This window comes from Pseudophryne corroboree, chromosome 10 (genome assembly GCF_028390025.1).
Source record: "Pseudophryne corroboree isolate aPseCor3 chromosome 10, aPseCor3.hap2, whole genome shotgun sequence".
Taxonomy (NCBI): domain Eukaryota; kingdom Metazoa; phylum Chordata; class Amphibia; order Anura; family Myobatrachidae; genus Pseudophryne; species Pseudophryne corroboree.
The window spans coordinates 127,869,545-127,884,165 of NC_086453.1; the positions used below are offsets into that span (position 1 = coordinate 127,869,545).

The window sequence follows — 14,621 nt, forward strand, 5'->3', positions numbered from 1 at the left end:
AAGAGGGAAACGGACACCAACTACGGCTAGTTCCGAGGAGCAAAAGTCCTCTCCGGCTTCTGCCAAATCCACCACATGACGCTGGGGCTTCCCTGCGGGAGTCCGCATCGGTAGGGGCACGTTTTCAGCTCTTCAGCCAGGTCTGGGTTCAGTCGGACCTGGATCCTTGGGTGCTAGGAATTGTGACCCAAGGGTACAAACTGGAGTTCGAAGACGTGCCTCCACACCGATTTTTCAAATCGGCCTTACCAGCTTCTCTCCCAGAGAGAACAATAGTTTCAGCGGCAATACAAAAGCTGTGTCGACAGCAAGTGATAATCAGGGTTCCCCTGTTACAACAGGGAAAGGGTTTTTATTCAACTCTATTCGTGGTTCCGAAGCCAGACGGCTCGGTCAGACCGATTCTGAACCTAAAATCCCTTAACCTGTATTTGTAGAGATTCAAATTCAAGATGGAATCTCTCCAAGCAGTGATCTCCAGTCTGGACGGGGGGGATTTTATTGTGTCACTAGACATAAAGGATGCATACCTTCATGTCCCCATATACCCTCCTCATCAGGCGTTCCTGAGATTCGCTGTGCAGGATTGTCATTACCAATTTCAGACGTTGCCGTTTGGGCTCTCCACGGCCCCGAGGATTTTCCCCAAGGTAATGGCAGAAATGATGGTGCTCCTGCGCAAGCAGGGTGTCACAATTATCTCGTACTTGGACGATCTCCTGATAAAAGCGAGATCAAGAGAACAATTACTGAAAAGCGTGGAACTCTCTCGGAGGGTGCTACAGCAACACTGCTGGCTTCTAAATTTGCCAAAGTCGCAGTTGGTTCCGACAACTCGGCTGTCGTCTTTGGGCATGATTCTGGATACGGAAAGACAGAGGGTTTTTCTTTCAGTGGAAAAAGCTCAGGAAATCCAGAACATGGTCAAGGATCTGCAGAAACCAAAAAGAGTGTCGATTCATCAATGCACTCGAGTGTTGGGAAAGATGGTGGCGGCCTACGAGGCCATTCCGTTTGGCAGGTTCCATGCAAGAACTTTTTTCAGTGGGACCTACTGAACAAGTGGTCAGGGTCCCATCTCCAAATACATCGGATGATAAGCCTGTCCCCCAGGGCCAGGAGCTCTCTCCTGTGGTGGCTCCAGAGTGCTCACCTTCTAGAGGGTCGCAGGTTCGGAGTTCAGGATTGGGTTCTCGTGACCATGGACGCGAGCCTCCGAGGATGGGGAGCGGTCACACACGGAAAAAACTTTCAGGGAATATGGTCAAGCCAGGAGGCTTGTCTGCACATAAATGTGCTGGAATTAAGTGCCATATACAACGGCCTGAGACAGGCGGAGCATCTTCTTCGCAACCTACCCGTTCTGATCCAGTCAGACAACATCACAGCCGTGGCGCATGTAAACCGACAGGGCGGAACAAGGAGAAGAGCAGCAATGGCGGAAGCCACCAGGATTCTTCGCTGGGCGGAAAATCATGTGAGCGCTCTGTCAGCAGTATTCATTCCAGGAGTGGACAGCTGGGAAGCAGACTTCCTCAGCAGGCACGATCTCGATCCAGGAGAGTGGGGACTTCATCAAGAGGTCTTTGCAGAAGTGACAAGTTGCTGGGGACTCCCTCAAATAGACATGATGGCGTCACGCCTCAACAAGAAGCTTCGGACATATTGTTCCAGGTCGAGGGACCCTCAGGCGATAGTAGTGGACGCGCTAGTAACACCATGGGTGTATCAGTCGGTCTATGTGTTCCCTCCTCTCCCACTCATCTCATAAATATTGAGAATCATAGAACGAAAAAGAGTGCAAACAATACTCATTGTTCCAGATTGGCCTCGCAGGGCCTGGTATTCAGATCTTCAGGAAATGCTCACAGAAGATCCGTGGCCATTTCCTCTCAGAGAGGACCTGTTGCAACAGGGGCCCTGTCTGTTCCAAGACTTACCGCGGTTGCTTTTGACGGCATGGCGTTAGAACGCCGAATCCTAGCTGGTAAAGGCATTCCGGAAGAAGTCATCCCTACTCTGATAAGGGCTAGGAAGGAGGTAACGGCGAAGCACTATCACCTTATCTGGAGGAAGTAGGTGTCTTGGTGTGAATCCAAGAATGCTCCTACGGAGGATTTCCAGCTGGGTCGTTTTCTCCATTTTCTACAGACAGGAGTGGATATGGGCCTAAAGTTAGGCTCCATTAAGGTGCAGATTTCAGCCAAATCAATATTCTTTCAGAAGGAATTGGCCTCTCTTCCAGAAGTGCAGACTTTTGTGAAGGGAGTACTGCACATCCAACCTCCTTTTGTGTCCCCAGTGGCACCTTAACGTGGTGTTACAGTTCCTTAAATCACATTGGTTTGAACCTCTTCAAACTGTTGACTTGAAATTTCTCACTTGGAAAGTGGTCATGTTATTGACCTTGGCATCTGCAAGGCGGTTGTCCGAATTGGCGGCCTTGTCTCACAAGAGCCCCTATCTGATTTTCCATGAAGATAGAGCGGAATTGAGAACTCGTCCTCCATTTCTACCCAAGGTGGTTTTGTCGTTTCACATGAACTAACCTATTGTGGTGCCTGTGGCTACGGAGGTCTTGGAGGATTCCAAGTCCCTTGATGTGGTCAGGGCTTTAAAGATCTATATAGCCAGAACGGCTCGTATTAGGAAAACAGAGGCACTGTTTGTCCTATATGCGGCCAACAAGATTGGCACGCCTGCTTCCAAGCAGACTGTTGCACGCTGGATCTGTAACTCGATTCAGCAGGCTCATTCTATGGCTGGATTGCCGTTACCAAAATCGGTAAAGGCCCATTCCACTAGGAAGGTGGGTTCTTCTTGGGCGGCTGCCCGAGGTGTCTCTGCGTTACAGCTTTGTCGAGCAGCTACTTGGTCGGGTTCAAACACTTTTTTGCAAAGTTCTGTAAGTTTGATACCCTAGCTGATGAGGACCTCTGATGAGGGCGCTACCATTTATAAAGCTCTGAAGTGTAATCTTATAAATTCATAATAAATTGTTAGAAGTGCTATAGACATGAGAAGCTTCCCAAAGAACGCCAATTATTTAATTTTTTTTTGTGTGTAACGTACTTCCGCTGCTAAGCTCTCTTCTTCTCGTCCAGCCCTGTACTATGAAAAGATTTTCTATATCCTTTGATGTGGTCATGTGATAATGGATGGTCTCTGGTATGTAGGGTACTTGCATGTTAATAGGGTAGTCCTTTAATGCTTTGTCAGGAATAGATGCTGGTGGATGTGTGCAATGAATAATATATATGTATTAACCGAATACAGAGTTGTAAGTTCCATTATATCACGTATATAGTATGGTTACTGATGGCTATATATTGCAGACTATGCTGATCATGGGAAGTATATTTCAAAGGCTTTGATCCTTTGAAAACACTTATTTGCATTAAATATTATTCCTTGTATTTCAGAATGCTAGTGATGAAGATGCACAACTTGCACCGGACCAGCAAAGAGAAAAAGAATGATTCAGATTCTGACAGCAGTGATAGTGATGATGATGAAGAGGAGGACGAAGAGAAGAAACCACAACTGGAACTGGCTATGATTCCACACTATGGGGGAATTAACCGCATTCGGGTAAATAACACTGGCCTTCTTTATGCCTGCTATCCTTTTGACAAAGCTTTATCAATTCATAGCTATAGCTTTTAATGAACAGCGACATCCATAAAAGATTACTTAGTTTGGCAAATGAGGTTAGTACTGAACCAAGACATTTAATATTAATTACCGTATATATGTTGGGAAAACTTTTACATTTTTTAGAAATGTAAAAATTTGGTAAAAGTAAAGTGTGGGATGCCAAATTATTCCAGCAATATGGACAGTATTGTGGTTGATACTAAACTGTGCAGATAACTTCACTGCTCATTTTGTGCTGTTTGAGTGGGTGACTACAGAGCCTGCTTCATTGTAGCACTGCTCCATTCATCAACATTTATAATAGATGTGTGCTTTTTATCTAAGGGACCCCTTTTCCTTTACAACTAAAATACTATCCACCTACATTATGTCCATTATGCAGGGATGGTAAAGTTATGGTTTCTCCGGCAGGGTCCACAGGTTATCCACAGAATAACAATTGGAAATGATGAAGCGACAGCGGATTTGCACCAATCGGTTAAAGCTTTTCGGCCTCCCAGCATGCAACGGGCATGTCCATATATCCCTGGCTCAGGCAAATCGTTTTTTTGTTTTGTGCGGCAGGAGCCGGACCATTGTCAGAGGGCTGCTAGTTTTTAGCAGCCCTAAGCTTTCTTATTTTATTTTTATAGTCAGACAATTTTTTTCTTGAGTGATCTTTCTAAATAGCGTCTTATACGGTACCTTAGAGTCGCTCCAACAACTCTCCGCCGGGTCGCGACAACGCTTACCCACGATTACAGTGCTGTTTTCGGTGGGCGTCTATGTCGGATATACTAGCAGGTCCAGCAGACGTTACCAGGCTGTGGCCGGATCACGGGGAGAAGGTAAGGCATCGGTTTCGCTTAGAAGGGGAATACGGACACAGTCGCACCTTTTTGGGAGGAGACTACCAAACAGTCGCTGACGCGGCTGCCACCTCGGGTGCACCAGCGCTAGGCCTTATAGATCAGAGGCTCCAGGAATAGTATGCGGCCACGATCCCTAGGGTTGATGTCGGCAATGGAGAGTCAGACGCTCTCCTGGTCGTCCCTCCTCCCGGTTCATGACCAGTCTCCTCAGAGTCTCCCGCCATGAACTGATTCCCGCTTCCGTATCGGACGCTGTACACGAAGGGGACCCAGTTGCAGCATAGGCAGCTGTGTGACTGGAGCATCTGTGTTCACTATAGGTTCATGGAGCGGCAGTGTATGCCAGTAGCGTCTGGATCCACTCAGCATTCGCAACTGTATTGATCGGTCCTGGAAGCGAGGGGAGTTTCCCTGTATCCCACTCCACTGAGTACGGGTAATACAGCACTAAATCTCTACATTTCTCTAACGTCCTAGTTGATGCTGGGGAATCCGTAAGGACCATGGGGAATAGACGGGCTCCGCAGGAGACTGGGCACTCTAAGAAAGAATTAGTACTACTGGTGTGCACTGGCTCCTCCCTCTATGCCCCTCCTCCAGACCTCAGTTAGAATCTGTGCCCGGAAGGAGCTGGGTGCATTTTAGTGAGCTCTCCTGAGCTTGCTATTAAGAAAGTATTTTAGTTAGGTTTTTTTATTTTCAGAGAGCTTCTGCTGGCAACAGACTCTCTGCTACGTGGGACTGAGGGGAGAGAAGCAAACCTACTAACTGCGGCTAGGTTGCGCTTCTTAGGCTACTGGACACCATTAGCTCCAGAGGGTTCGAACACAGGAACTTAACCTTGGTCGTCCGTTCCCGGAGCCGCGCCGCAGTCCCCCTCGCAGAGCCAGAAGACAGAAGCCGGCGGATGAAGCAAGAAGACGTCAAAATCGGCGGCAGAAGACTCCTGTCTTCACATGAGGTAGCGCACAGCACTGCAGCTGTGCGCCATTGCGCCCACACTAACCCACACACTCCGGTCACTGTAGGGCGCAGGGGGGGGCGCCCTGGGCAGCAATTGAGTACCTCCTGGCAAAAGCAGCATATATACAGCTGGGCACTGTATATATGCATGAGCCCCCGCCATTTTTTACACCAAATCGCGGGACAGAAGCCCGCTGCTGAGGGGGCGGGGCTTCTTCCTCAGCACTCACCAGCGCCATTTTCTCTCCACAGCTCTGCTGAGAGGAAGCTCCCCAGGCTCTCCCCTGCAGACTCACGGTAGAAAGAGGGTAAAAAGAGAGGGGGGGCACATAAATTTAGCGCAATAATCATATATACAGCAGCTACTGGGTAAACATTAAGTTACTGTGTGATTCCTGGGTCATATAGCGCTGGGGTGTGTGCTGGCATACTCTCTCTGTCTCTCCAAAAGGCCTTGTGGGGGTCCTGTCCTCATATAGAGCATTCCCTGTGTGTGTGGTGTGTCGATACGTTTGTGTCGACATGTTTGACGAGGAGGCCTATGTGGAGGCAGAGCAGGTGCAGATGAATGAGGTGTCCCCGCCGACGGCGCCGACACCTGATTGGATGGATATGTGGAAGGTGTTAAATGATAATGTAAACTCCTTGCATAAAAGGTTGGATAAAGCTGAAGCCTTGGGACAGTCGGGGTCTCAGCCCATGCCTGATCCTACAGCGCAGAGGCCGTCAGGGTCTCAGAAGCGCCCACTATCCCATATTGTTGACACAGATATCGACACGGATTCTGACTCCAGTGTCGATGGCGATGATGCAAAATTGCAGCCTAAAATGGCTAAAGCCATCCGCTACATGATTGTAGCTATGAAGGATGTATTGCACATATCAGAGGTAAACCCTGTCCCTGACGAGGGTTTATATGTTTGGGGAGAAAAAGCAAGAGGTGACTTTTCCCCCTTCACATGAGTTAAATGAGTTATGTGAAAAAGCTTGGGATTCTCCTGATAGGAAAGTACTGATTTACAAAAGGTTACTTATGGCGTACCCCTTCCCGCCAACAGACAGGATGCGCTGGGAATCCTCCCCTAGGGTACACAAAGCTCTGACACGCTTATCTAAGAAGGTGGCCCTGCCGTCACAGGATACGGCCTCTCTAAAGGATCCTGCGGATAGGAAGCAGGAAGGTATCCTGAAGTCTGTTTATACACATTCAGGTACCATACTGCGGCCGGCAATTGCGTCGGCCTGGATGTGTATTGCTGTAGCAGCATGGACAGATACACTGTCTGAGGAACTGGATACCTTGGACAAGGATACTATTTTACTGACCCTGGGGCATATAAAAGACGCTGTCCTATATATGAGGGATGCCCAGAGGGACGTTTGCCTACTGGGCTCTAGAATAAATGCAATGTCGATTTCTGCCAGAAGGGTCTTATGGACTCGGCAATGGACAGGCGATGCAGACTCTAAAAAGCACATGGAGGTTTTACCCTACAAGGGTGAGGAATTGTTTGGGGACGGTCTCTCGGACCTAGTTTCCACAGCTACAGCTGGAAAGTCAAATTTTTTGCTATATATTCCCTCACAGCCTAAGAAAGCACCGTATTACCAAATGCAGTCCTTTCGATCACAAAAAGGCAAGAAAGTCCGAGGTGCGTCCTTTCTTGCCAGAGGCAGGGGTAGAGGAAAGAAGCTGCACAATACAGCTAGTTCCCAGGAACAGAAGTCCTCTCCGGCTTCCACTAAATCCACCGCATGACGCTGGGGCTCCACAGGTGGAGCCGGGAGCGGTGGGGGCGCGTCTCCGAAAATTCAGCCACCAGTGGGTTCGCTCACAGGTGGATCCCTGGGCTATACAGATTGTGTCTCAGGGATACAAGCTGGAATTCGAAGTGATGCCCCCTCACCGTTACCTAAAATCAGCCCTGCCTGCTACCCCCATAGAAAGGGAAGTAGCGTTAGCGGCAATTCACAAATTATATCTCCAGCAGGTGGTGGTACAGGTTCCCCTCCCTCAACAGGGAAGGGGTTACTATTCCACAATGTTTGTGGTTCCGAAACCCAACAGTTCGGTCAGACCCATATTGAATTTAAAATCCCTGAACATTTACCTGAAAAGGTTCAAGATGGAATCGCTCAGAGCGGTCATCGCAAGCCAGGAAGAGGGGGATTTTATGGTGTCTCTGGACATAAAGGATGCTTACCTGCATGTCCCCATTTATCCACCTCATCAGGAGTACCTCAGATTTGTGGTACAGGACTGTCATTACCAATTCCAGACGTTGCCGTTTGGTCTCTCCACGGCACCGAGAATATTTACCAAGGTAATGGCGGAAATGATGGTGCTCCTCCGAAAGCAGGGTGTCAGTTATCCCATACTTGGACGATCTCCTCATAAAGGCGAGGTCCAGAGAGCAGTTGCTGATCAGCGTAGCACACTCTCAGGAAGTGTTGCAACAGCACGGCTGGATTTTGAATATTCCAAAGTCGCAGCTGATCCCTACGACTCGTCTGCCCTTCCTGGGCATGATTCTGGACACTGACCAGAAAAAGGTTTCTCCCGGCGGAGAAGGCTCAGGAGCTCGTGACTCTGGTCAGAGAACTCTTAATACCAAAACAGGTGTCGGTGCATCACTGCACGCGAGTCCTGGGAAAGATGGTGGCGTCATACGAAGCCATTCCCTTCGGCAGGTTCCATGCGAGGACCTTTCAGTGGGATCTGTTGGACAAGTGGTCCGGATCGCATCTTCAGATGCATCGGCTGATCACCCTATCCCCCAGGGCCAGGGTGTCTCTTCTGTGGTGGCTGCAGAGTGCTCACCTTCTCGAGGGCCGCAGGTTCGGCATACAGGACTGGGTCCTGGTGACCACGGATGCAAGCCTCCGAGGATGGGGGGCAGTCACTCAGGGAAGAAACTTCCAAGGGCTGTGGTCAAGTCAGGAGGCTTGTCTGCACATCAATATCCTGGAACTAAGGGCCATATACAACGCCCTGAGTCAAGCGGAGCCCTCTGCTTCGCAACCAACCGGTGCTGATTCAGTCAGACAACATCACCGCAGTGGCTCATGTAAACCGCCAGGGCGGCACAAGAAGCAGGGTAGCGATGGCGGAAGCCACCAGGATTCTTCGTTGGGCGGAGAATCACGTGCAAGCACTGTCAGCAGTGTTCATTCCGGGAGTGGACAACTGGGAAGCAGACTTCCTCAGCAGGCACGACCTCCACCCGGGAGAGTGGGGACTTCATCAAGAAGTCTTCACACAGATTACAAATCGATGGGAACTGCCACAGGTGGACATGATGGCATCCCGCCTCAACAAAAAGCTACAAAGGTATTGCGCCAGGTCAAGAGACCCTCAGTCGATAGCTGTGGACGCACTAGTAACACCGTGGGTGTTCCAGTCGGTCTATGTGTTTCCTCCTCTTCCTCTCATACCCAAGGTGCTGAGAATCGTAAGAAAATGAGGAGTGAGAACAATACTCATTGTTCCGGATTGGCCAAGAAGGACTTGGTACCCGGAACTGCAAGAAATGCTCACAGAGGACCCATGGCCTCTGCCTCTCAGACAGGATCTGTTGCAACAGGGGCCCTGTCTGTTCCAAGACTTACCGCGTCTGCGTTTGACGGCATGGCTGTTGAACGCCGGATCCTAGCGGAGAAAGGCATTCCGGATGAAGTTATTCCTACGCTGATAAAGGCTAGGAAGGACGTGACAGCAAAACATTATCACCGTATATGGCAAAAATATGTTGCTTGGTGTGAGGCCAGGAAGGCCCCTACAGAGGAATTCCAGCTGGGCCGGTTCCTGCACTTCCTACAGTCAGGAGTGACTATGGGCTTAAAATTAGGGTCCATAAAGGTCCAGATTTCGGCCCTATCCATTTTCTTTCAAAAGGAACTGGCTTCGCTTCCTGAAGTCCAGGCGTTTGTAAAGGGAGTGCTGCATATTCAGCCCCTTTTGTGCCTTCAGTGGCACCTTGGGATCTTAACGTGGTGTTGAGTTTACTGAAGTCACACTGGTTTGAGCCACTCAAAACTGTGGAGTAAAAATTTCTCACGTGGAAGGTGGTCATGCTATTAGCCTTTGCTTCAGCTAGGCGTGTGTCAGAATTAGCGGCTTTGTCACATAAAAGCCCCTATCTGGTTTTCCATATGGACAGGGCAGAATTGCGGACCCGTCCACAATTTCTGCAAAAAGTGGTGTCATCCTTTCATATGAACCAACCTATTGTGGTGCCTGTGGCTACTCGTGACTTGGAGGATTCCGAGTTACTAGATGTGGTCAGGGCTTTGAAGGTTTATGTAGCCAGAACGGCTAGGGTCAGGAAAACAGAATCTTTGTTTATCCTGTATGCTTCCAACAAGCTTGGGGCGCCTGCTTCAAAGCAAACTATTGCTCGCTGGATCTGTAACACGATTCAGCAGGCTAAAAACATTCTGCGGCTGGGTTGCCGCTGCCTAGATCAGTTAAAGCCCATTCCACAAGGAAGGTGGGCTCTTCTTGGGCGGCTGCCCGAGGGGTCTCGGCATTACAGCTTTGCCGAGCGGCTACTTGGTCAGGTTCAAACACCTTTGCAAAGTTCTACAAGTTTGATACCCTGGCTGAGGAGGACCTTGTGTTTGCTCATTCGGTGCTGCAGAGTCATCCGCACTCTCCCGCCCGTTTGGGAGCTTTGGTATAATCCTCATGGTCCTTACGGAGTCCCCAGCATCCACTAGGACGTTAGAGAAAATAAGATTTTACTTACCGGTAAATCTATTTCTCGTAGTCCGTAGTGGATGCTGGGCGCCTGTCCCAAGTGCGGACTTCTTCTGCAATACTTGTATATAGTTATTGCTTAAATAAGGGTTATGTTGGTTGCATCAGGGTTGATCTGATGCTCCGTTGTTGTTCATACTGTTAACTGGGTAAGTTTATCACGAGTTATACGGTGTGATTAGTGTGACTGGTATGAGTCTTGCCCTGGATTCCAAAATCCTTTCCTTGTACTGTCAGCTCTTCCGGGCACAGTTTCTCTAACTGAGGTCTGGAGGAGGGACATAGAGGGAGGAGCCAGAGCACACCAATATCCAAATTCTTTCTTAAAGTGCCCTGTCTCCTGCGGAGCCAGTCTGTTCCCATGGTCCTTACGGAGTCCCCAGCATCCACTACGGACTACGAGAAATAGATTTACCGGTAAGTAAAATCTTATTATTACCGCATTCGGACCATTTAGTAGACATACCTTAAGAACCCTGGTCTTCGCCAGGAAAGAAATTCTCCCTATCTAAGAAGATGGTAGCTCTGTATCCTCTCCCTTCTATATTGTGTAACAAGTGGGAAAATTCACCGCCGGTGGATTCCCATGTCACCCGTCTCGTGGTGTCGTCTACTCTGCCTGTCACCACTGTCACCTCACTGAAGGTACCAACAGATAAGCGTGTGGAGGGTTGCCTGAAGTCTATTTACTCCCTTTCAGGTGCTGTACATAGGTGGTCATTCCGAGTTGTTCGCTCGTTGCCGTTTTTCACAATGGAGCGATTAGGTGGAAAATGCGCATGGTACGCAGCGCGCATGCGTTCAGTAATTTAACACAAAACTTTAAAGATTTGCACAAGCTCGAGCAATGTTTTTTCATCGCTCGAGTTATCGTAGTGTGATTGACAGGTAGTGGGTGTTTCTGGTCGGAAACTGGCCGTTTTCAGGGAGTGTGCTAAAAAACCGCAGGCGTTCCAGGTAAAAACACAGGAGTGACTGGCCGAACGCAGGGCGTGTTTGTGACGTCAAACCAGGAACTAAACGGACTGAGGTGTTCGCAATCTAGGAGTAGGTCTGGAGCTACTCAGAAACTGCAGGGAATTATTTAGTAGCAGTTCTGCTAAACTTTCGTTCGCTATTCTGCTAAGCTAAGATACACTCCCAGAGGGTGGCGGCCTAGCATTTGCAATGCTGCTAAAAGCAGCTAGCGAGCGAACAACTCTGAATGACCACCATAGACCCACTATAGCAGCGTCCTGGGCTGCAAAAGGAATTGAAGCATGGGTTCAGGCATTAGAGGAAGAGCTGCCTCAGGATGTCTCTGACACTGCCAGACAATACCTCTCATTACCACCGCCGCCTATTACATTCAGGAGGCATCCTCTGATGCAGGTGTGTTGGCAGCCAAGACAGTGACTACATCTGGCTCGCCGTATTCTGTGGTTGAGGTTGTGGAAGGTGGACCAGGACTCCAAAAAGACCTTGGAGGTACTCCCTTTTTAAGGGAGACGTCCTATTTGGGGAAGATCTCAATAAGATTGTAACTGACTTCGCGGCTGCTAAGACAGCATTTCTCCCGAATACTAATCCTTCTGCACAGAAGGCAAAAGGTACCACTTTTCGCTCCTTTCGGCCTCAAGGGAAAGCAAAAGGTCAACAATACTAGAGGCAATCTCTTGCTCCCAAAACCACTAACCCGAGGCAAAACAATCCTGGGCTGCGCGTCAGCTTGCTTCTAAACACGACAAGCCTGCTGCATGACGGGGCGGGTCTCCCTATGGTGGGAGGCTGACTTCTGCGATTCACCCAGGTCTGGTTAAAAACCACTTAAGACGCTTGGGGGTGCGAGAAGTTGTCTCTCACGGGTATGCAGTCTCTTTCAAGAGACGTCCTCCTCGCCAGTTCTGCACAACGATTATTCCTTCGGATCTGTTGAAGGCTCAAGCTCTACAACTGGTTGTGCGTTCCCTCCTGGATACAGGAGTGGTAGTGCTGGTACCTCTGTCCCAGAGTGGCAGAGGACACTACTCGACCCTGTTTCAAGTCCCGAAACCCAATGGGTCTTTCTGGCCTATACTCCACCTCAAATCACTGAACAAGTTTGTGAGAGTGCACAAGTTCCGTATGGAAACACTGCACTCAATTGTACTGGCCATGGAACCCGGATACTCTATGGTATCCCTGGATATACAAGATGCTTACCTGCATATACCTATTGCCATATCGCATCAGATATCTGCGGTTTGCTATTGGCAACCTTCACTATCAATTCCAGGCTCTGCCGGTGGGACTGGGCACGGCCCCTCGGATCTTCACCAAGGTTATGGCCGTTATGACTGCTCATCTCCGTCGCCAGGGTATCGGGATCCTGCCGTATCTGGACGACTTGCTGATTCTGGCAAACTCCCACGGTGTCCTCCTCAGTCATCTACCACTGACTGTAAACTTCCTACAAGCCCACGGGTGGCTCCTCAACTGGAAGAGGTGCACCTGGGGGCACTGCTGGACACACACAGTCAACGGCTGTTTCTGTCTCCAGAAAAGGTCCTGAAACTTCAGGACAGGATCTGATACTTCCTCTCTCGCCCCAAGTGTCGATACACTCGGCAATGCAAGTACTAGGCCTCATGGTGTCTGCTTTCGACATGGTAGAGTACGCTCAATTTCATTCCCGCCCTCTACAGAGGTTAATCCTTTCCAAGGGGGATGGCCTGCCTCATCAGATCAGATCTCGCATAATCTCCTTGACTCTGGAGGTTCGTCTGTCGCTGATCTGTTGGCTACAGGACCAGCAGTTGAGCGGTATTGGAGCAACACTCTTTCCAGGGTCGGTTGTCCGAGGAGGAATCACTCCTCCTCCCGATAAACATTCTGGAATTGCGGGCAGTGTTCAGTGCTTTGTCTCTCGCCCTGCCTCTGATACAGAACAGGCCTGTTCAAGTACGGTCAGACAACGTCACCACGGTGGCGTACATAAACCATCAAGGCGGCACTCGAAGCCGCATGGCAATGATGGAAGTGTCAAAAATCCTTTGTTGGGCGGAATGCCATCTACCAGCAATATCGGCAGTGTTCATTCCGGGATTCCTCAACTGGGAAGCGGATTTCCTCAGTCGTCAGGACAAGCCAGAGGATGGAGTCTTCATCAGGAAGTCTTTCAACTCCTAGTGGACAAGTGGGGTCTACTGGATGTAGACCTGATGGCGTCTCGACACAATCGCAAAGTTCCGGTCTTCGGCTCAAGAACCAGGGATCCTCAAGCAGCATTCGTGGACACACTGGCAATTCCATGGAACTTTCGGCTGCCCTACGTGTTCCCTCCAGTGTCACTCCTGCCCGGGGTACTACAAGGAGGAGGAATACTACTTCTAGTCACTCCTGCGTGTCCCAGACTGCATTGTTTCTCAGACCTCCAGGGTCTCTCGATAGAGCGTCCCCTTCTACTTCCTCAACGCCGAAACCTCCTCGTTCAGGGCCCTTGTGTCTACCCGGACCTGGCCAGACTGGCTTTGACGGCATGGCTCTTGAAGGTTCACTCCTGAGGGCCAAAGGATTATCCAAGGCGGTTATCCAAACTATGCTGAAGGCCCGCAAACTGGCTTCTCTGTGGATTTATTATAGGGTCTGGAATTTTTACTTCACATGGTGTGCTGCTAAGAATTGCGATGCTTACAAATTCAGTGCTTCCAGGCTTCTGGCTTTTTTGAAACAAGGCCTTGACTTAGGCCTTCGTCTGGCCTCTTTCAAGGTTCACATCTCTGCCTTGTCAGTTTGATTTCAGATAAATATGGTCTATTCCTGACGTTCATACTTTCACTCGGTGTTTTACGGATTCAGCCTCCCTATGTCCCTCCTGTGGCTCCATGGGATCTGTCTGTTCTGAATGCCCTGCAAGAGTCTCCATTTGAACCTATTAAGTCAGTGGACCTTAAATGGCTCATGGTCAAGGTCCTCTTCCTACTGGCTATTGCTTCTACTATAGGTGTTTTAGGCCCAGGCGCTCTGTCCTGTCGTCCACCCTTCCTGATATTTCACAGTGACAGGGCAGTTCTTAGAACTCGCCCTGGTTATTTGCCTAAGGTGGTGTCCTCTTTTCACCTTAACCAAGAGATTGGTTCTGGCTTTTTTCTCCTCTGGTTTGTCATCCAAAGAGCAGTCTTTGGATGTGGTACGGGCTCTCCGTGTTTACGTTGAGGACTGCCTCTATTAGGAGGTCAGATACCCTTTTCATACTATTTGGTTTTCACAAACGTGGCTGGCCTGCGAACAAGCAAACATTGGCCAGATGGATTAGAATGGTGATTGCACAAGCATATGCACAGGCTAGTATTCCAGCTCCTGCTGCTATTAAAGCCCATTCTACTGTCTGTTGGACCTTCTTGGGTGGCCCGCCGTGGCGCGTCCGCTAAACT

At 49.4% G+C, this 14,621-nt stretch overlaps 1 protein-coding gene across 1 annotated transcript in view; it reads left to right on the plus strand.

The window, feature by feature from the left end:
- GRWD1 (glutamate rich WD repeat containing 1) overlaps window positions 1-14,621 on the plus strand; it is a 125,856-nt gene that overhangs the window by 77,314 nt on the left and 33,921 nt on the right. The window contains exon 4 of the mRNA XM_063942783.1: window positions 3,423-3,591. Coding sequence (XP_063798853.1) covers window positions 3,423-3,591 — 169 coding nt within the window. The remainder of the gene's footprint in view (window positions 1-3,422; window positions 3,592-14,621) is intronic.